Raw genomic sequence first — 21,877 nt, 5'->3', positions numbered from 1 at the left:
CTGGGCGCTGCCGGAGGGGCCCCCCCCCCCCCCCCGCCCCGGCCCGGCCGCGTCTCTGTGGACCCATCCCCAGTGCCGGCCACAGGCAGCGTGCGGGCCCCTGCGGCGTGGACAGCCCGGTGTGGATAGGCCTGCTTGGGCCTCAGGCTCCTTGCCTGGTGGAGGAGGGTGCCCTGTGGGGTGAAGGCGGCGTGCTGTGGCCCCAGCCCTGGGCCGGTGGCTGATGGGCCACGAAAGGCATCCTGTGCCCTGGAAAGGCTGCTGGGGGCCGTGAAGGCTTCCTGGCCTCCTGCTTCCCAAAGACCCCGTCCTCAGAGGCAGAGTCCCTGTGGCCCCTGGGGGCCGGGTCCGTCCAGAGCGGCTCAGGCTGGGGCGGGGGGCGGGGGGGCACTCCTCGTTGCTCCCTGACATCTCCGTCCTGGCTGGGACTCCCAGTCCTCCGGGGGGAGGACTCCCGCCTTCCAGGGCTCAGCAGAGTGCCTGACGCCGCTGCCGGGAAGCAGGACAGCGCCGCGGGCCGGCCCGGACACGCGCTGTGTGTCTGGGGGGCTGGCACCAGGTGGGCAAGCGGGCCCCGCCCTCACGAGGCCGGCACGCAGCCGGGGCAGGGGAGGCAGAGGGGCAGCCGCCAGGGGAGCCGGTGGAGCGCGGGGCCTGCCTGCGTCCGGGCCTCGCCCCATCCCTCCGTCCCGGGCCCCCGGGCAGCGTGCCCCTCTGCCTCGCCAGCTGCAGGCTCAGATTGAGGAAACAAGGCTAGGGTCCCTGTCCTCTTCCAAGAAATGCCAGTTTCGGCCAATGGGAGCCGCCTGTGGTCACAGGTGTCTGGGTGAGGGTGGTGGGCCGGGCGGGCCTGGGAAAGGGGAACTCGCCCGCCGGGCCCGCGTGAGCACCACTCGGCTCCTGCCACTCACGGCTGCCTTACGGAGACGCCCGGGAGTCCCCCGGGCCTCCTTCCCCACCGAGCTCCCGCTGCCTGTGTGCCGCCACGCTGCATCGCCCGAGGCCGTGGGACCCCGAGCCGGTGGGCCGGGGACCGATGGGGCCGTCTCCATGGTGGGACCTGTCGCCCACCCTCGCCATGAGGCTGCACCTCCTGGCCTCTCTTTCGGGAGGGGGCCTGGCCTGGCGGGCAGGGGACCGCAGGTGGCCAGCAGGTGAGGGCCTGGGGGAGCCTGGCCTGGGGGAGGGTGCCAGAGTCTTGCCTGCGGCCAGAGCTCATGGGAAGTCTGGCTGAGGGCCCCACAGCCTCGGACCACCGGTTTCTGGCCCCCAGTACGCGGGCACGGGACTCCGGGGTGGGGTCGGGAGGTCCCCTCGGGGACCATGGGACTGGCCTAACTGGGGTGGGGCGTGTGGATTCCTGGTGGCCGAGTGCGGGCTACGTGGGGCGGAGGCCTGTGGGGGTGGCTGGGAGCCCTTCTCTGCTGAGCAGCGGGAGGCCGGGCCCCAGCGGCCCCAGTGCGGCCCTTCGTGCCGATGGGAGTGCGCCTCTGGCCGTCCCGGCTCGCTCCGCGTGTCCCCTCAGCTTCAGGGTCTTTGGAGGCTGCTGACTTACCTGCTAGATGTCCCTGGGAGGACGTGGTCTTCCATGCCCAGGTTCTGGGGAAACTGAGGCTCAGGTGTGCAGTGACTTTCCCAGGGCCGCATAGGGGCTTGGGGAGGGGCTCAAACAGACCTGGGTGGCTGGGGGTGGGCTCGGGCCACCTTGCTCCTGCAGCCTGTTTGTTTTTTTTTTTTTTTTTTTAAGTTTACTTATTTTGAGGGAGGCGGGCAGAGAGAGAGAGAGGGAGAGAGAGAATCCCCAGTGGACTCCACACCGTCAGCACAGAGCCCGACACGGGGCTCAAACTGCCCAACCGTGAGATCATGACCTGAGCCCAAGTCAAGAGTCAGATGCTCGACTGACCGAGCCGCCCAAGCGCCCTTCTCCTCCAGCCCTTTATGAAAGTCCTGGGGTAGTTTGTGGGCTTTGAGCCCTTGCCGTCTCAGGCTCCTGCCTGCATCTCTGCATCGGGCACCGTGGCCTGGCCTGTGGCGTGCTGTGTGGACGGTGCTGGGCCCCAGGGGAGGCCGTCTCTGGGAAGCACGGGGTTTTGGACCTGGCGTCCAGGGAGAGCATTGCCGCTGGGGCCCCTGCCGTCCTGACCGGGGGCTGCCTGCCATTAGTGTGCCCTTTGCCAGCCTCTCTTGCACCCTATTGGCAGCTCAGGGATGGGCACACGGGGCTTGCTTGCCCGGCACACTTGTCCTGGGGCCAGCCCTGGCATCTGTGGGCTCTGGGCCGGACTGTCGCGGGCGAGTCACTGTGCGGGTCCCCTTGGGGCCGAGGCTTCTCGGGGGCCCCAGCCTCCTATTGGAGAGAAACCCTCTTCATGTGGTGTGGGGCTTGGGGTTCTGTCTTTCCGGCTTTGGAGGCGCCAGTGGGGCCTTTGGCAGCTCTTCCTCTAGCATGAGAGCCGCGTGCGTGTCTCGTTTTCCTCCACACTTGACCCCTGATAGGCCCCTCCAGTTATCGGCTTTGGCGTCTCTTTCGTCTGTATCTGTAAAGAGCTTTCCATGTCGACTCATCTCTTGATGTGACAGATGTTTAAAGTCGTATAAAACCTTCTTCATACGTCAGACACCCCGAGCTGTTAGGCCCTTTCCTGTGCCCTTGAACAGAGGCTGGGGAACCCTTCCCGTTTGCCAGGGGGCTCTCGGCTGGAAGCCGTGGTGGGTGTGATGTGCGAGCGGCGCACGGGGGAGGCTGCAGCCCGCGCGTGTGCGCCAAGCGGTCACAGTGGGCCTTTGGTGGCTGGGCCGGGCTTTCTAAGTGTCCCGCCAGGACGGATGGCTCGGGGACGTCGCTCTGGCTGCGTGCCAACGAGCACAGGGTCTGCCTGGGCCGTGCGCCTGGCTGCCAGGCCCGCCGGGGTTTCCGATCCTCCCATCGTCCTGTCCTTACCGCCTCTCGCTGCCGCGTTTAGTGCTGTCCGATGGCGTGTTCTCCGGGAAGTGGCGCGTCGCGTTGAGTGCTGTTGAGCCCGTAGCTCCGAGTGAGGACTTCTTCGGGGAGCCTGTCGTGGCAGCTGTCCTGAGCGCATGAGGCTGTTTCTGCCTGTTTCTGGGTCTTCCTGCCCCGGGTCTGTGGTCTCCTGACGCCCAGGCAGGAGATCTCTGACGCAGAGAGGTTGTTCTTTAATGGCCTCACGGTCCAGGAGGCACAGCTGGGCACCTGCAGGGCCAGGTGGTGAGGATTCCCCAGGCATCTGGCAAGCTGTGGGTTTTCTGGAAGGATCCAGATCCTCTTCCCACTTGGCAGGGCTGCCGCCCCACGGCCTGTGTGTGGGTTTGGGAAGTGGGGGGTTTAAAGCCTGAGAAGACATGTTTCTGGGCCCTTGCTTCTGTCTCTGCCGTGGTGTCGGGGTGTCCTCGCTGCCTCTGGCTGCTGTGAGAAGCGGGCACAGCTGTGTGCACCTGGCCTCACTGAGCTCCGGTCCCCCAGGGCGGGGCTCTGATCACCTGGGCCTCTCAGCGTGGCCCTGCCCCGGGAAGCGCACTTGGTCCCCTGACGGGTCTTGTGGCGGCTGTCCCCCCACCCCCGTCCTGCTCCCCTCCACCCCCCCGAGGCATCCAAAACTGCACACAGTTTGTAGCTTATGGAGTCTATTTTCAGATATTGCCAAGGACAGTCATAAATGGTGGGAACATATCTTCCCCAGACTCCCTCCCCCACGTCAACCCTGGCCTGGGCCACCCCCTGGGGGTTGCTTGTGACCCCCAGAGAGTGGACATGGTGAGCCAGGGGGGCCGGGCATGGGCATGGGGGCAGTGAGTGCGCGGGCGGAGGCCCCAGCCCCACTGGGCACTGGGCAGCCGGGGCCTCCTGGGGCTCTGGGACTGGGAGGCTGTGGAATGGGCGGCCGTGGTAGGTTCTAGTGGTGACACTGGACCACGGTCGTCCTGCCAGGTGATCAGTGGCGGGGGTGGCCATGGGCAGGGTGCGCTCAGGTGGCTGCGGCCAGGCCTCTGTGCCAGGGGGACTGGTGGACGTTTGTGGGGACAGTGCTGGGCAGGTGGGGGTCGTGACCATCCAGAGCCCAGAGAGAAGCCCTCCCGGGCCGTCTATCAGTCTGTCTGCCCCCGCTGCTGCCTGGAGACCCCATGGGCTGGATGCTCCCGATGGTGCTCCATCCTGGGTGCTTGCGGCAGGGGGCTGCAGGGTATGGATGCTGCCCTTCCCCCTCCATGGCCACATCCTGCCCCCCAGGAGTGTCAGGCATTGGCATCCTGGGGACTTGGTTGCATGTTTGTGAGGACAGGGCAGTTCCGGGGTCAGCGGGGCCTGGCCCTGGGCTCGCACGGCCACCGCAGGGCCTCTGTCTCCCCTCTCCCTGCTCTTGCTGGGGGTGCTCAGAGGAGGAAGTAGGGGGCGGAGCCTGGCACACAGCAGGTCCCCGGTGCTGCCTGAGGGTCCAGCCCAGCCTGTCGTCGGGCCCTGGGGGTGGGGGTAGGGTCACAGATCATCCTGCATGGGTCCCAGAGGTGGTCCTGCGCGGAAGCTCCTTACCCAGAGCAGAGCAGAGGGGGCCGGGTGTTCAGCAGGGGTGGGGCGGGGGGGGGGTATATCAAGCGTGACCTTTGAAGAGGCTGCCGTGGATCTGTAGGGCCCAGTGTGTGGGGAGGGAGGCTTGGGTCGCTGTGCTGTCCAGGTGAGGCCCCCACCCCCACAGAGGCCCTTGCCTGCCAAGAGAGGGCCCCCGCTGCAGCGGGCAAACGTCAGGCTCTCGGTCTGTCTCACGGGTGGGGCCCTGTCTCTGGTCCGTGGGGCCCCCCAGCTGGGCCCCCACACACGACTGGCGCCAGCTGGAGCCGCTGGCTGAGTCAGAGCAGCGTGGGCGGGCCTCTGCCACAAGGAGAGTGGCCACGGCTCACAGCCCATGGCAGTGGGGGGCACAGGAGGCCCTCCGTGAACTCCGTGGGGGCTGAGCAGACGCCCTGTTCTCTGGGCACTCCCGGCCCCGCCCCACCCGCCGGGCCGCCCTGGGCTCTGAGCACCCGTGTAAAGTGGCGGTGCTCGTGGGCAGAGCGGGGGGACTTGGGATCAGCCCACACCAGGCCCAGAGGAGCTTCACCTGGAGCATCCCCTCTCCCTGACCATTCCAGAAAGCTCTGACCTGTCCGGCCACCTGCCTGGAGGCCTCCCCACCCCCGCTCCCCCCGCCTCTACCGTGGGAGGGTGGGCTGTGGGCAGGCTTGGCCCGGGTGTCTGCAAGCGTGTTCTAGGAGCCAGCGGGTATGTGCGTGAGAATTAGGAAAACAGCTGGAGTGGGCACGGCCACACGGCCATTCCACGACAGAGCCGGGCCTCCGCGCCAGCCGGGGCAGCATGGCTCAAAATGAAACAAGAATCATTTCTTTTCCTGTTGAAGAGAAACTGGCTCAACCAGCCCGCAGACTTGGGGCCCCCTCTCCCCTCTAGCTCTCCTGCCGCGGGCGGGGTTTCACCAGGAATTCCCCCCCTCCCGCCCACCTTCCTCCCCAGTCTGGGCAGCGCCCCACAGGTGTGGGGGACAGTTGAGGGGACAGCCTGGAGGGGAGGCCGTGGCGCCCAGGAGCCCTCGCCTGGCCTCGGAGAGGTGAGCGTGCTTCCTGCTCCCTGTACTCCGTCTGCACGGTGGGCGTCACTGCTGGGCGCCACTGCTGGGCGCCAGGTTCCACGCCGCGGCTCGGCGCCTGCCCCCCCCCACCCCCGTGGGGGGTCATCGTGAGGGCCAAGGGTCCCGGCTGGCGGCTCTCCCACCGAGCCCTCTCCCTGTCTGCAGGATGGGCAGAGGGGCGCCTGGAGAGCTCGCACGGGGTGGGTGTGCCCTACGGGCCCTGGTGAGACTCACTCTCTGTAACCCGGGAGGGGTCTGTCTTCGGGGAGACTTCACAAACCCCCGCGGTGCCGCCTGGCAGACTCGTGTGTAGGGGGTCTCTGGTCTGCAGCGGCCTGGTGGTAGCTGCAGGGTCACCGTGTCAGGCTGCCTGCCTTGTCCCCCCGTGTCTGTCGCCGTGCCTCCTCCCGCGGCGTCCCAGCAGGTCTGGGGGCGTCCATTGCCGCTGCTTCCTGGCCCGTCCGGTACATGGCGTGTTTAGACCGCCAGGCGGGGCCGTGGCCCGGCTCTCTGGCAGCAGCTTGGGGAGGTCTGCCTGCTGCGCACGGGGATGCAGGGGACCGGCCAGCCTGCCTGAGGGTCTCTGGCCACAGGGCCGGAAACCAGCTCTGCGGACTGTCCGGGCCCCCTGGCAGCTCTCTGGGAGCCTTGTGTGGATGACTTGGGCTCTCCCCGGGCTCCACCCGCAGTGCTGGCTGGGGTGCAGGGCCCCCAGGTCATCGCTGAGGCCGCCTGAAGCCTCGCTGTCCCCTCAGCTGTCTCGGTGAGATCAGGTGTCTTGGAGCCCTCCTGAAAGAACTGGCTTCCAGACGTGGGGGCCTACGTGGTGGCCGTGTGGCTTGCCCTCAGGGACCGGGCATCTTTGAGGTTTTAGTCTTTCGGACGGATGGACGGAGGAACAGCACCGGGGACAGGAGGCTGCCTGGGCCCTCGGGAGGAGACTGGCCGCTGACCCGCCGCTGCCAGTCCTGACCACTGCCCCTCTGAGTCCCTGGGCCTGCGCGGACGGGCCTGACTGCCGGCGCTCAGTGCCCCCCCCCACCCCCCCACCCCCGCGGTCACGGGACTCCTCCTGGAAAAACTGGCTCTGTCCTGAGTTCTGGGAGGCCCAGGAGTCACAGGGAAGCGGGAAGGGAGGCGGGAGTTGGCATTTCCTGAGCGGGGTTCGGGGCTGTCCACGCGGTGTGTGACAGGTGGGGCACCCGCTACCTCGAGGCTGTGGGCAGCTGTGGGGTCTTCTCCCTGTCGCCCTCGAGGGTGGCAGGGGAAGACGGGGCTGGGCCAGACAGGCGGGCCCTGGCGGGAGTCTGGCCCCACCGTGCCCCTGCCCTTGCGTGGCTCCGAGCTGTGAAGGCACCGGGGATGTGCGCCGCTCCAGGGTTCGCGTCCCTCCGCGGCTCCGTGGTGGTTTGAGCGGTGCCTCCCTAGGCTGGGCGTGCGGCTCATCCCGCGGGGCACCCCCGACAGTGCTCACCGGGGGCCTCCGTCAGAGCGCTGTCAGCCTGGGGGGCGAGGACAGCCCCTGCTGCCAGGATGAGGGGAAGGGGTGCAGGCGCATTTGGCTGACTCTGGAGGTAGGCCCGGTGTGGCCACAGCGAGTGGCCTCCGGCAAAGAGGCGGGAGGGCCTGGTGCGTTGGTGCTGTCACTCCTTGGCTCCTTTCTGGGCACCTTCCAGGCCCAGGCCCTGGCGGGCTGCTCACAGGGAGCCCCTCCTGGCCACCCCCTTCCTCCTGGCTGTGCTCCTCACTTCCCCTCAGTGGCCGGACTCCAGCCGCACCTGCTGCCACTCGGCCCAAGCGCGGTGCCCCTTCTGTACGAGGTGGCTGGGCGAGGACGGCCCCCTGTGCCCCCCGCCCCTCCCCAGCCCTGGCCCATCCAGTACGGCCAGCAGAGCCCTGAAACACCATCCCCTTTGCTCTTTGAGGCAAAACCCACTTAGCATCAGTCTGTCGGGGCTGAGACTTTCGTGTGTGCGGTGGGCAGGGAGGGGTTTGCTCATGTGAGGAGGACGATGACGGTGGTGATGGCGGTGACGGTGGTGTGCACGGATCCGTCATTGAGTGCTCGCTGGATATCGGCACAGGTGTGAGTTACCCTGAGGTTTATCATGGGGCCTGGTTTCCCCTGGTAGACCCTTTGGGCCTTGATGGGCCCTCTCTCCATGAGGGGCATTGCAAGGGCGTGCCTTCTACCCTGGGACTTTGAAGCCGGTCAGGACCGAGGGCTTTAGGTTGGGACCCAGAGGTCTGAGCGCTTGTGTGCCTGTTCTTTGCTCTCACACCCTGGGAGGCCAGGGAGGACCTCGGGGGAGCGGCCTGACTGGGGCCCTACAGACCTGGGCTGCAGCCCTGCCTTTGCCTTTGTGTGCGTTTCCCCGGGGGGTCCAGCCGTCCGAGCAGCCGTGCTTTGCGTTGTACACCGTCCCGTGTGGAGCCAGGCCCCTCGCCTCCGATTCGCAGCCCCTCGCTTTCCCGTCTCCCGCACTCCCACCCTCAGCCCCTGATCACATGCTGGGGGCTAAAGTCTGAGTTCAAGGACGGAGAGCCCAGCTGCGTGGCTGCCCCTGGGGGTGGGGGACAGGGGCCAAGCCTCTGGTTTCCTGCTGTGGGTGGGGTCAGCGGCCGTGGACACGGGTTTGGCGTTTCTGAGTTCTTGCTGCCCTGGGCCCCGGCGCCGTGACCTGGCCCAGCCTACCCCGTGCCACTCTGAGTCGAGGACACCTGAGGCTCTCAGGGGAGCCCCTGGCCCTCCCCGAGTCTCGGGCGGAGCCCCTGCCTGCCAGCTCCATGGTGTCTGGTCATTCTGGGGCCAGCACGAGGCCTCGGGGCTGGCAGGGTCCTGGTGCCTGTCCCTTGGCCTTCAGTGTCCACCCTGCGCGCCCCTCCTCCCCCCTTCCCTCCCGGGCCCCCAGGGCATCCCTGTCTCTTGCAGACCGTAGGGCTGTGCCAGGAAACGGGACTTTGGAGAGGCCAGCTGGTGGTCTCCATGGGACTCGTAGGGGTGAAGTCCCTGGGCCAGTTCGGGCCCCCCTGGCTCCGAGAGCTTGCCGAGCCCAGGACCCTGGGCTCCGGCGGGGACAGAGGCAGAGCGGGGCTCACCTCCTAAGGCCCAGCTCATCTGAGCCCTCCTCAGCAGGGGCTGGGACCTGGGGCTGGGGGCACTGGTTTGGGAGGGCCAGGTGACCCCACAGGGGCTGAAATTTCAGCCTGAGCCACCCGAGCCGAAAACTGACACTGGGCCAGGAGGTCATGGGTGGGCCATGCTCCCTGGGCCGGTGACTGGCCCCTGGGTCCCCGCCTACCCTCTGCAGGGTGGGAGGCAGAGGCAGGCACGGACGGGCCCAGGGGTCACCACGGTAGCTGCTGCCTTGGGGACACTCCGTTTGCAGAAGGGGAAACAGGCCAGGGGCCCCGAGTCCGGGCAGCAGGGGCCTCCCCGTGTCGGGGGCCCGTCTGCCCGCCCGGCCCCAGCTCCTGAAGGTCCCTCATGCTGTGGGGCCGCTGGGAGCCTCCCGCCCCCCGCCCCATGTTCCAGCCGCTTCCCCCACACCCAGACGTGTCGCGGTCCTCACCACGTCCCCGCCAGGCCGCCACTTCTCCCTCCCCTGGCGGCGGCGGGGAAGCAGTCCTTCCGGAAGGTGGGGGCTGGAGGTGGGTGTCTCGGGAAGCTCCTGAGGGCCTGCCAGCTCCTTGACGGGGGTTTCAGTTCCGGGGGGGTGGGGGTCCCCGGGCAGGGGCACAGCCCTGCAGGGGTGGGGGGAGCTCGTGCTCAGAACTGTTCTTGTTCTTACGAGGTTCTTCCCTCTACCGTTTGTGCCCCTCTTCCTCCTGGGCACCTTGGCTCCCGCCCCCACGCCATCCTTCCTGTCCCTCCCTGTAGCGGGACCCTCCCCGTGCTCCCTCACTTGGACCTCCCGCCCCTCCCTCCCCACCTCTGCACTTCCTGCGTGGCCGGCCCCGTGTCCCCCTCTTTCCCACTGGACACGTGGCCCCAGCCCATGGCCTACTTGGACCCTGCCCCCATCGGTCCTGCCAAGAAGGCCCTGGGAGGGGCCCTGGGCTCCCTTTCCTAAGAGTCAGGGGTTCCCTGGCTGTCTAGGAGGAGGTGGGGCCCCCGGGGTGCGCCCCTGCCCCACTGCAGCGAGGCTGGCATTTCCTGCCTCCTCCTCCCTCCCGCTTGCCATGCCACCGCCGGAAAGGAGGTGGTGGGGCTTCCCCGGCTTCCTGTCGTGGGGTCCCAAGGGTGGGGGTCCTGGAGGGGCCCCACGTGGCTCCAGAATCTTGGGGAGTACAGATGTCCCTTCCCTCTCTCAAAGGGACCTCAGGGGCTGCCCAGCCATTCCCAAGTGGTGGAAGCTGTGTTTCTGCTCGGAAGCAGCTGCGACAGACCCTCCCCCTCCCCGAAGTGTCTCCTGCTGCTGTCCGTCACCAGGACAGTGTTGTCTCCTTCAGACCTTGTCAAGCACAGCTCTTCACCCCCAGGCTCTGCTCAGGGTGGTACCGGGCGCCTGCTCTGGGGCCGGGAGCCCAGGGCGTCTCCCCTCTGCTCACGCGCTGACGCTGGCCTCCAGGCGTTTGTATTTGAGAGGCAGTTTTGTGGTCCGAAGTATGTTTGTGCCAAAGGAGAGATCTGCCCACCACCTCTTCCATGCAGCCTTCCTGGACTGTTAGCCCTTCAAGGTCTCTTTGCCTGTGTGGGGGCTGCTGGGCATCCCGTCTGTGTGCACAGAGGCCTGTGTCCTTTGGAGGTCCCTGTGAGCTCCCGAGTCTCACTGGGTCCTCATAGTCCCAGAGAGAGACGGCATGGTGGTGGGGAGTGGTGTGAGGGGTGTGAGGTGCAGGGGAGCTGAGCGTGTGAGATGCGGCATTTGGGCGCTGCCCCCCGCCTTGGGCAGCGAGGGCTGGGTGTCTTGCTTGATGTCCTGCGACCCCCAGCCCCGAGGGTGGATCAGATAAGTGTGTGGTGAGCGGCCAGTGACAAGGCCCCAGCAAGTCCAAAGTATGACTTTTAAAGAATAAGGCCTTATCGCCGCCTCCGCTTATCGGCCGCTGGGGACGGATGAATGGTCCGGCGGCGTGGAGCCTGCACGCACGTGGAGGGAGGTGGGCAGGGCCGCTGCGAGCCGAGGATGTTTGGCCTTTTTTTTTGCCTTTTCTTCCTAATGTTCCCCTTCCTGGCCAGAGTTGTCTCCAGAAGACTCCAGAAAACACACCCAGCCCATTGTCACCCAGGCTCCGGGAAAGTGTCTTCTGTGGATGTTCTGTGTAAACAGGAAGCGCCAGAGTGGGGGCCCGGGAGCAGCAGGGGTCCTGAGGGGCAGGCACTGTGTGGAGGCGGGGACCCGCCGCTCCTGCGGACTCAGCAGCGGGGGCGGGGGGGGGGGTCACCCAGCAGTGCGAGCGATTGCTGGGCACTTGGGCACTCACCGTGAGGCCGGGTGGGCGGGCCGGGGGCCTGCTGCAGAGGCTGGGGCCACTCAGAGGCTCGGGTGGGTGCCCCTTCCTCCTGGTTTGCAGACTGGGGCTAGGTGAGGCAGTGCCTTGGGGGGCTGGGGAGCTTTGGGGTGCAGCCGGGCTGCTGGCGGTCAAACAGGCCTCCTCCCTCCCTGCCTCCCTCCCTCCTTCCGGCCAAGCTTTCTCCTGCCTCTCCCTCCCTTTCCTGGGGGAGCAGCGAACAAACAAACAGGGAGGCGCGGGCACTGGCCCTGCAGCTGTGAGCTGTGGCGGCAGCAGAGGCCCCTCCCAGTGGCTGCGGCTGTGGCTGCGCCCCACCCCTGGTGGGGAGCGGAGCAGCCCCGCAGGGCTCTGCTCTGATCGCCCTGGGCCCCCAGGGGTACCTGGGCAGGGGTGGAAACTCCCAGTGGCTTCTCCTGCTTGGCCCTGGAATCCTGGTCTCCTTCCCACTTCTGGGAGGAAAGGGGGGTGGCTCCCGCACGGCCCTGCCCCCTTTCTGTGCTGCCCTGTGGAGGCGTCCGTGAAGCCTGTTCTCCAGAGTCCGTCTCGCCCCCCTTGCCCTTCCCCCCGCAAGTCTGAGAGGTGCTTCTGTGGACTGCGTGGAGGGGGCCGCCCGGGTCCAGGCCATGGCCGCCTCCTGCAGACCCGCTGTGCCGATGGAGAGGCCGGGCCTTGGCAGGGACGAAGCTGACTGCAGGCCGGAGAGGCAGGCCACAGTGCGGCGTCCCGCTGGCCTGGGGCAGGGGCAGCTGTGGACTTCTGGGCTCGTATCTTTGGGTGGGTCTCACACCTTCTCTGTGCCTCAGTCTCCTTGTCTGTGGCAAATGGGTAGATAGGAACTCCGTGAGATCCAGAGTCTGCAGCCGAGCCTGGGTCCGCTGTGCTCCGAGCCTGGCCTCTCCCCGCCTGGCCTCTCTCACCAGCGCTGCCCGCCTCCCCAGGCTTCCTGACCCCGGGACATTTGATGACTAGTGAGGCCCGTCTCCAGTACCCGTCCCTGCCAGCAGGGCACCGCGATCATCTGGTCTGGAATTCTTCAGTTTCGGTTCTCAAGCTCAGTGAAGCAGCTGATCCCCAGTTTTGTGAATGGCCGGGACGGAGCTGCCCACGAGTGGAGTCAGGCAGCGTGCAGGGGCAGGCAGGCTCACGCATCCCGGCTCCGCAGTGGGGTTCGGGCGGGGGGCTGCGTGACTGAAGCAGGTGCACGCTTGCAGAGGAGGGTGTCTGGCAGAGGCGGAGCCCGAACCGCCCACCCCACCCTCTGGGCCGCCCACCTTCAGGACCTCGAGGGACCAGTTCACGAGTCCCTGGGTGAGGGTCTCGGCAGGAGCCATGAGTGCCCGGTTCTGACGCTGCCGCTTGGCAGCCGTGTCCTGAAGCGTGACCATGCACGTCCCCCCACGCTCTGTTTGTACAGGGAACATTCAGGACGCAGCCGCTCCAGGGGCCGGGGAGGGAGGTTTTCCCTGGGGCCGTGGCGCGGTGCAGCCAGGGTGTGCCCCTGACCGGGGGCCTTCGTGGATGGAGGCCACCTAATCACGTCCGTGGTCCCGCTCCACCTTGCGGGAGCACCTGTGATCACCACGGGCTGGAGCGGGAAGGACTCAGAGGACATTTTGCAGATGGGAAGGCTGAGGCCCAGAGGGTCCTGGCTCGCCCCTGGTGGGGGTGGGGTCCACTGGCCTCTGCCGCCCTCGGGCTCCTCCAGGTCCTGACGGAATGCTGATGCTGTGTTCCACCCTGCGGGCAGCGGATTCGCTGCCACTGGAGAGCCTCTCCGGTGGTTTCTCCCTGCTGAGCCCCTGGGTGGGGTGGGGAGGCCTAGTTAGCGCTTGTCGGGGCTTTGAAGTCCCTGAGATGAAAGCCTGTGTGTGGGAGGTCCCAGCCCGCTCCTCTGCGCTCCTCTGAGCCTGGCGCACCACCGGGCCTGTCCGCGAGGCCGCTCTGATTTGACGCACCCAGAAAGTGTGCATCTCTCTGGGGCCCATGGCTGCTGGGGCGCCTCCGGGTGCCAGAGCTGCGGTGCCCTGAGCAGCTGCAAGAACACAGGGCCTGGGTGCGCCGTCTGTGAAGTGGGGAAATGATAGGAGCTGCCACATACCTCCGCCTCCCTCCTGGCCTTTACCTACACAGAGGACTCGGACCGGGGTCTGCCCCGTCGCGGGTACCCCGGCAGCATGAGCCTCGTCATTTGTACCGTTATTCCCACGCCTCTCTCTCAGCCCCTGGAGCACATGGGCAAAGGGGCTGGTGGCCCGTGGTGACCAGGCATCCCGGGGGGACAGGCATCCGTGAGCCTCCCGGCCCGGCCTGAGCCCTACCATGGGGGCCGCCTCGGAGGGCAGCTCCCGGCGCCCTTGCCTGGCCCCACTGGCCAGGTGGGAGCCTGAGCCATTATGGTCACCATGGGGGTGGAGGCGGGCAGCCCCGCTGTGGTCTCGGTGCCCTAGGTGGGGCAGCAGGCCGGGCAGTGTGGGTTCCTGACCGCCCCCCTCTGGGTTCTTGTCTTGCAGATTTCTCCACCCAGGTGAACTCCTCTTCCCTCAACTCTCCCACGGGGCGCGGTTCCATGGCCGCCCCCTCGCTGCACCCCTCGCTGGGGCCCGGTATCGGCTCCTCGCTCAGCTCCCCGGGACAGCTGCACTCACCCATCAGCACCCTGAGCTCCCCCATCAACGGCATGGGCCCGCCCTTCTCGGTCATCAGCTCCCCCATGGGCCCCCACTCCATGTCAGTGCCCACCACGCCCACCCTGGGCTTCGGCACTGGCAGCCCCCAGGTAAGTGCCGAGGCAGCCGCCTCCCGGTGCCGGGCTCTCCACCCTTCATCTCTGCGAAGCAGAGCCACAGAGCGGTGGCTTTAGCCTGCGTTTGAGCCCAGGTCTGGCCGAGTCCCCAGCCCTCGACTCTCCGAGGTCATCAGCTAGGCTCCCTGCTGCTGGTCGTCTGCCCCAATGTGGCCCCTCCCACGGGGGGCTCCCTTGCTCTCCTGACTCGGAGCTCCCTGTCCCTTCTAGGCCCTTCCCTCCTGGCCTTGGCTCATGCCCACGCCGGGTGGTTCCGGCGCCCCTGGACTCAGAGCCCAGGGGCTGTCCAGGCTCTGTGCAGATGGGCCCTCCTCAGGCCAGGCCCCGGGCCCCACGGTGACCTCCACTCCTCTGTCGGGCTTGGGGGGAATTTCCACAGTCAGGTATTTGGAACAGTCTGGCTTTCAGGGTTGTCTGTGAATCAGGAAGCCAGCGGTACCTGGGGGGGCCTGGCTTAGCCCAGTTCTTGACGTGGGGACCGTGGAGGCCCCGTCCACCCTCCCCTGCGCCTCTCTCGTGCAAACCCCTGCAGAGTTGTCCCGAGCTCTTCTGGGGCTCCCTGGGTGTGGCAGCGCCCCGGGGCCCAGCGGGTCCTCCCTCTCCCTGGGCCTTGAGCCGTCCTTCCTGAAGTAGGTCTGAGTCCAAGTCTGGGTTCAGCCATTCTCCCCCACAAGATGCAGGCCCTGTGGCGGAGGGCTTTGGGGCGCGTCTCCATGGAGCCTCAGGACAGCCTCCTGGGGAGAGGCGGGAAGCGCAGGCTTCGCTGCCCAGAGCCACGTGAGCCACGGTGTCTGCTGCGTCCCGGAGGCCTGGGCGCCCCCTTTGCTCCTGGCCGGGAGCACCCGGCTGGGGCCGGCCCCCTGCCCTTCTGGCGGCACCTCCAGAGCTGGCCCCGGGGGAGAATCTTGCTGGCTTCTCCAGAGCGACCTGTCAGCTCTTTGTGTTTGTGGCACGGGGGCCGAAGGGCCGGAGCCTGGCACCGGTGCAGAGCTTCCATGCCCCTCTCCTGCGTCCTGGTCCCCAGAGCAGGCGGGAGGCCTGCGGTACCGGCGTGAGGAGCCCCGGCTGCCTCGCTCGGCCTGGCCAGGTTATTTTTAGCACAGCCACCCCACCCCCATTCTTGCTGGATGCACAGCGCCACGCAGTGAGCGGGGGAGGGGGTGATGAAGACTGAGCCCCTCTGGGGACCGTGACAGAGGCAGGGACCTGCTGGTCCTCAGCCCCATGAGGCTCCTTGCTGGTCTCAGGCCTAGTGCCTGCCCTGGACACCCTGCGGGCTCGAATACAGCGGGAGCCTGGGTGTGGCAGCGATGCCCCAGACCTTGGGCTCACCTGCCACTTGGCTCTGTTTGCCTGTCTGGAACGGGGGCAGGGCGGTCCTGGGGAGTGAGGGGTTTTGGGGACCACGTCCCATTCTGTTATTCCCTGCACCTAGCCTGGCACTTGGTGGGTGCTGGTTGGAACCAGGTTGTGCGTGAGTCGGGGGCCCCAGGCCCCTTGAGGCGGATGAGGGGATCAGGGCAAGAGGCGGGCCTGGGAGGGGGTGCGGAGAGCAAGCCCGGGGTGCCCTAGATGGTCACTACTGCCCTGTGGTCACCCGCCCCACCTGGCCCTGCGTCCACTGGTCAGGCAGGCCGCAGTGAGTTTTGCCACAGTCCCAGCCACGTACTCCGCCTCTCCTGTGGCTGCCCGCCCCAGCCAGGCCTCAGTCTCCACGTAGAGCCTTCCTGAAGCGAGTGCAGCTTCTGGGCTTGGGCAGCTCGTCCTGGAAACCTGGGGTTCCCCATATTCATGGGGAGTGTGGGTGGAGTTCAAAGGGGGGCTTGCCCCACCCTCTGCCCCAAAACCACAACCGCGAAGTCATGGTTGGTTGGCGGAACCAGCGAGGTTCTCTGATTCCTGCTGCCGGAGAAGGGCTGGCGCCCTGCCGAGTGCTGCCTGATTGCATCCACGCAGCCCGGGAGGCCCGCCAGCGCCCCGGGTCCGCCCTGCCCGGCCTCCCTGCCCAGAAACGGGTGCCTGGGGGCGCAGATCCCAGGTGCCGGCACCCGAGCTGCCCTGCATCTCCTCCCTGCTGTGGGGCGCGGCCAGCACAGGGCCCAGGAACACGCCCCGGAGCCCGCTGTGGGCCCCGTGCATCGAGCCCTCGCCAGCCCAGCAGCCCTTCCCTGGTGCAGGGTCTGCCCAGGCCAGCGGGGCGGCCGGCACTGCCCGCTCCTGGTTGGCACTCCTGCAGCCATGAGGCCTCCAGCGATGAGGCGTCCCCGGGAAGCTGAGTGCACTTTGCAGGGTCCTGTGAGGCCGGCGAGGCCCAGGGCCTGGTTCCGTGTGCAGCAGGCCTGAGCCTGCACCCCTGGTTCTGGCCGTGGGTGGTGGGGGAGCCTGCTGTTGGCTCAGGAGGAAGGGCGTGGCAGGTGCAGAGGAGAGGAGCCCTGAGTGGCGGCAGGAGCCCCTGGCGGGGCCCTGATGAGCCCGATGGTTATTTCCGCGAGTCCCCCGGGCTCCAGCGGGAACCGAGAAAAATGCCAAGGACGTGAAAGGGGAAACGGGCCGGGCCCGCCCTGGCTGCACCACGTGGCCTCCAGGCACCAGCCAGGGCTGTTGGCGCCTTGCGTCTCCCCAGAGGTGGGTGGGGTGTGGGGGTGAGCGGCCCCTCACGGGGGGGGGGGACAGCCCAAGGCGCATCAGCTTGGAGCTGGGAGGGTGGAGAGTGACCTCTGACCCTGCACAGTCTTGCCCTGGGGGCCACATGGGGACCGTTTACTAGTTGAGGCAAAGAAGTGTTGTGGGTGGCCCCAGCTGAGTGGGGGCTGCCTTCGTCTCCCCACGTGTGCCGGTTCTCCTAGGGCTCCCAGAGGCCTCTGGGCTGTTTGCTGTGTCGGCGGGAAGCCTGAGCCCGGGAGGGCAGGGGCGCCCCTGCCACGTAGCACCGCCCATCCGTCTTGCCTGGAGCTCCTTCCCACGTGGGGCCCTGGCCATCCTTTCTCACTGCGGCAGCCCTGCCTCAGTATACCTAGGGCGGGCACCAGCTGTCTGACCTGCACGTGCATGGGACACAGGGCCGGTGGCCTGCCACCTATCCGGCACGGCATGGGCAAGCTTGGAAGAGGAGATGCCGGACTCCTCTCCCCGGTGGCCTCCCACAGGTCCAGCCACGTGGGGTCCTGGCTCCCCAGCGTGGGGCAGGCTGCTGCAGGCCGGGGCTCCCACTCCCCTGTCCTCAGCGGCCCCCACAGCCGGGCCCCCCTGCACCTGTCCCGTGCTGAACAGCTCAGCGGCCCCCTGGGACCCAGCTGGCCACATCTCCTGGAGGCCGAGCACTAGCGGGTTTGTTATCTCAGTTACCCTGACAGCAGCCCTCAGCCTGGCCTGCGACGAACCTCAGGCTCAGAGGGATTGAATCACTTCCCCAGAGTCACACAGCGGTTGGAGGAGGGCATGACCCAGGGGCCCGGCCACAAGCCGTGCTGTCCCCCCACCCGGCAGCCCCGTCCCCACCCAGCTCTGCAGGGCTGCACAGGGCTGTTTCCTGTGTCTCTGGGCACCTGGCTGGGTGCTTACATACACTGGGAACAGTGTCTGGGGGGGTGGGGTCCCCGAGCGGCTCTGGGCAAGCCTGTCCCCTCTCCAGCATGTGGGCATCACCTTCGGGCCCACTGCCTGCTACCCAGAGGGCTGCCCTGCCAGGCCTGTGACCTCCTGAGCCTCCAGGTCCGTGCTGGGAAAGGAGAGGGCTTTCCAGGCATCGAGAGGCGAGCACCCGTGCCACGCCCGGGCACAGGAGTGTGCTCTCTGCATGCGCTCCCGGTGCCTGGGGACACGGGGTGCACGGGGCACCCTCACGCTGCCGGACATGCGGCTCTGTTTGGCGGTGCCCTCTCACTGCCAGCCCCCAGTGACCTCCCGGCAGCCCACCTGAGTCTCTGTGGGGGTTAGTGTGCTCACGGAGCCACATGGCCCAGGGCAAGGGGAGGGACCCGGAGCCACAGGGCTGTAAGGACCCTCCCAGCCCCCCAGGCCAACGTGGAAGCAGGCATTGGGTGCTTTCTGCGTGTGTGCTCTGAGCACCAAGTCCTTCTGCCCCGTGAGAAAGGGGTGGAGGTCGGGGGCCGTGGGGAAGGAAGGTGGTGAGCTTCCCGCTGGCCGGAGGGGCCCGGGGCTACCCAGGGGCAGCAGGGCGCCTGTGGGAGACTTGCGCACCACCCGGTTTTCGCCTTTGTCAGGGGTTTGCAGAAGTGCGGGGGGCGGGGGGGAGGGCGGGGCGTGGGCCGCAGGGCCAGGGTCCTGGCGCCTGTGGACACCAGCCGGCCTGCGGGGTGCAGCGGGAAGCCCCTCTGGCCCGGTGCTGCCCGGAGAGCTGGGGTGGACGCGGCGGAACCAAAACTGCTGTGTCATTGCAGCCGCAGCTGTTGCCAGGGTGACGGCGAAGTTCCCACGCTTCCTCCTGGGCGGTGCCAGGCTGTCAGTCTCCAGGGCGGGGCGGGGCGCGGGCTATCCTGCTGTCCTTGGGTCATGTGATCTGCGCCCCCCCCCCCCCCGTGGTGTGCTGCTGAGGAGGACCCCAGCTCCCTTTCCTTGCTGTGACCAGGCCTCGGTGCCCAGCTGCGGGTTGGGGTCCCAGAGCCCCTGCCCCTGGGGGGGGGGGGGCTGCGAGCTCACATTGCCCTGTCCAGGGCTCGCTCAGTGATGGGAGGTGGTTCTTCTTCAGGTGGGTGAGAGTCGGGGGTGGAAGCAGGGTCCTGGGGCTCTGGGAAGGTGAGGCCCGAGGGCAGGGCCGTGCTCAGCGGGGCCGCGAGGCCTGTGGCAGGCTGGTCTCCTCTCTGAGCCTTGGTTTCCCTCTCTGTATGGTGGAGAGTGCACGGGCGCCTTCCTCACTGTAGGGCTGGAGGAGGGAGGTTGGCACACGCCCCCCTGGACACCCTGCCTTCCCTCCTCAGCTCAGCTCGCCCATGAACCCCGTCAGCAGCAGCGAGGACATCAAGCCCCCACTGGGCCTCAACGGTGTCCTCAAAGTCCCGGCCCACCCCTCAGGGAACGTGGCCTCCTTCACCAAGCACATCTGTGCCATCTGTGGGGACCGCTCGTCAGGTGGGTCGTCGCGGGTGCAGCGGGACCGCAAGGCACCCACGGGGGGTGCAGGGGTGTAGGGCAGCGGGACCGCAGAGTCCCCATGGGGGTGCAGGGGTGTGGGGAGGCAGGCCGCTGGCTGGGCCGGGGAGCGGGGGTGCGTGGAGCTCCGCAGGCCTTTCGTGCTGGACCTTCGGGTGTTTTCGCAGCAGAGAGACCATGGAGGGGAGGCGGCAGCGCGGACGGCTGGCAAGGTCTGGAGGCCCCACAGCGGGGGTGCCCGGGCCCCCGGCCGCCGGGACCCCCAGTGAGGCCGCAGGCGCCCCGGCCCAGGCAGCGCGCTCACGGCCCCCTCCCTGCAGGCAAGCACTACGGGGTGTACAGCTGCGAGGGCTGCAAGGGCTTCTTCAAGCGGACGGTGCGCAAGGACCTGACCTACACCTGCCGAGACAACAAGGACTGTCTGATCGACAAGCGACAGCGCAACCGCTGCCAGTACTGCCGCTACCAGAAGTGCCTGGCCATGGGCATGAAGCGGGAAGGTAGGCTCCCGCCTCCTGCCCGCGGCCACGCCGGAGGGCCTACCTTCCCGCCAGGGCAGGGACAGCGCTGACGAGGGGCGGAGCGGAGCAGGGGTGCCGCCCTGTGCCCTGCCGCCTCCCTCCTGCAGGCCGTGGAGGCGCCTGATTACACCCAGGTCCTCAGAGCAGCGGGCGTCATTGAAATTGTGGTTATTCAGCCAGACCTGGGTCTGAGCCCTTGGCCCCAACTTGCAGTGCGACCCTGCTCAGCCCCTAGCTGTCCGTGGGCCTTCGTTTCCCCACCTGCATGCTGGGTGAATTGCTTGCTTATAGTCTGCCTCTCCTACCCAGGGCCTCGTGGGGCTGGGGAGGTGCTGCCTGGGGTCAGGGCCTGTGTCTGACCTCCTGATGGGGCCCCCGGTGGTGCCGCACCTCCTCCGACTGTCCCCTGCGGTGTCTGTGGCTCTCACCTCGTTTCCTGTCTCACCCCACGTGTCCTTGTTAAGCAACTGAGACCCCAGCTGGGCTTGCGGGACTTCTTCCTCAAGGCTGTGGGGCAGGCGGGACACGAGTGTCCTGCGTCAGGCACCGCTTCTGGCCAGGGGGCCTTGGGGCCCAGCGCGGAGCTGCAGGGACCCTGCGGGGCGTGTGCCCGCCAGCTCTTCCTGATCAGAATGCACATCTCATAGAGTGCTAGGCCCATGCACCCTGCTTTGGACGGGAGGAGGAGCTGAGGCCCAGAGGGTCCGGGGCTTGTCCGAGGTCACATGCCAGGCAGGACCCAGTCCTTTGGGCCCTGGTGCTGTCCTCCTTCCTTTACGCACCCTCCAGGGGGCCAGAGGAGGCGTGCAGCCCGGCCCCGGTTCCTCTGGGTGCCCTGTGTAGTCAGGGAGGGCTGGCCACCGGTGGCCTGTGCACCGTTGTTCCCGGGATGGGGCAGGTGCATGGTGGGCGGTGGGTCAGTGTGTGCCCGGACGTGGGGCACTGGCCAGGGGGCTGGGTGCCAGTGTGCGGGGGGAGCCTCAGGCTCCCCCCAGGACACCCTAGCACAGAGCAAGCGGGTCAGTGCCTGAGATCACTCCCTCAGCCAGCTCAACACTCCTGGTGCCAGGTGCCAGGCGGGGCCTGCATCACTGCATGGGGTCGTCACATCACCAGGCAGGGCCTCCAGGCATGCTCAGTGCTGGCAGGGGAGTCCCCTCAGAGGAGGCAGCTGACCCAGCTGCAGGCTGACGCCCTAAGACTGGGAGGGCATCAGGCAGACCGTGTGCCCGCGAAGGTCTGCGGGGTCCCAGGGCTGCGGAGACCTGGTCTGATCCCTCTCGTGCTGCCCACCGTGACTGGGTCTTGTGAGTGGCTGTTAGAAATGCCTGTGTCGCACCGGGCCTCACTGGGTACCAGCCGGCCCTCCACACTCCCTCTCGCTCCCTGGCCGGTGGCGCGGGGCGTTGGCCCTGACTTCACGCACAGGGAGCCGGCTGCAGGGGTGGGCACGTGGGGGCCTCCTGGCTGCCACAGGCCGCATCCCAGCCACAGCCGTGGGCTGGTCCAGAGCTGTGCCAGCCCGGCGATCTCTCCTGCCTCGCTCTCTCATCTCAGGGATGAATCTGGTGCTTCGGGCCTGAGGGAGCGCACTTCCCTCAAGACGTGATTTATGGGCCGTTAGATAAATACCTGATCCCGTCAGGGCCCACCTCCCCTTTGCCTCGTACTGGATTTATGAGTCATGGACGTACGGTAAAAACCCTCCTGTGGAGCTCTCGTACCTCCAACACGACCACGCGAAGCTGGGCCCTTCCCCGTGCCTGCCCGTGTGGCTCCGCCACGGGGCCCAGCCTCACCCTTGGGAGGAGTGAGCCGTGGCCGCAGGGTGGCTTTAGTGCCAGCCCCACGGGGAGCTCCACGGTCTCCCAGGCCAAGGGCCCTGGGACTGGGTGCTGGGTACTGCCCCCAGCCCCAGGAACTGGTCCTGAAACAGCTCTTTTTCCCGTCTGTGGCCTTGGGGACCAGGAGGGCTCCCTGGCCGCAGCAGGAGCGTGACTCAGCCCAGAGGGCCGGGGGCCGGGAGCACAGAGGATGTGAGGTGCTGGCTTCCAGGCCAGCCTGGGCTGCGGGGCCCCTCGGGGGGGGGGGGGTCTTGATCACACCTCTGTTACGGCTGAGAACACAGGCGCGGGCCCAGTATGGGGTGGGGGGCACGCACTGATGGGGACCCCCCCACTGCCCTGCCCCATGCGGGCTGACGAGGGACACCGCAGACAGATAGCATCTCTGTTGGGCGATGCTGGGGCCTGCGCACACCTGGCACCTGGGACTCACTCTTCTCCCTTTCAGGGGAGGTGCCGGCCGCCAGGCAGGCTGGGCCCAGGCCTGTCTGCTGGAGTGCGCGG

The 21,877-nt window shown here is 67.6% G+C and overlaps 1 protein-coding gene across 1 annotated transcript in view; it reads left to right on the top strand.

The window, feature by feature from the left end:
- RXRA (retinoid X receptor alpha) overlaps positions 1-21,877 on the top strand; it is an 89,948-nt gene that overhangs the window by 50,295 nt on the left and 17,776 nt on the right. The window contains exons 2-4 of the mRNA XM_039255157.1: positions 13,607-13,872; positions 18,837-18,987; positions 19,329-19,508. Coding sequence (XP_039111088.1) covers positions 13,607-13,872; positions 18,837-18,987; positions 19,329-19,508 — 597 coding nt within the window. The remainder of the gene's footprint in view (positions 1-13,606; positions 13,873-18,836; positions 18,988-19,328; positions 19,509-21,877) is intronic.

Source organism: Hyaena hyaena, unplaced genomic scaffold (assembly GCF_003009895.1).
Source record: "Hyaena hyaena isolate Hyena2069 unplaced genomic scaffold, ASM300989v1 scaffold_511, whole genome shotgun sequence".
NCBI lineage: Eukaryota > Metazoa > Chordata > Mammalia > Carnivora > Hyaenidae > Hyaena > Hyaena hyaena.
This window is presented reverse-complemented; position numbering and strand designations above follow the sequence as displayed.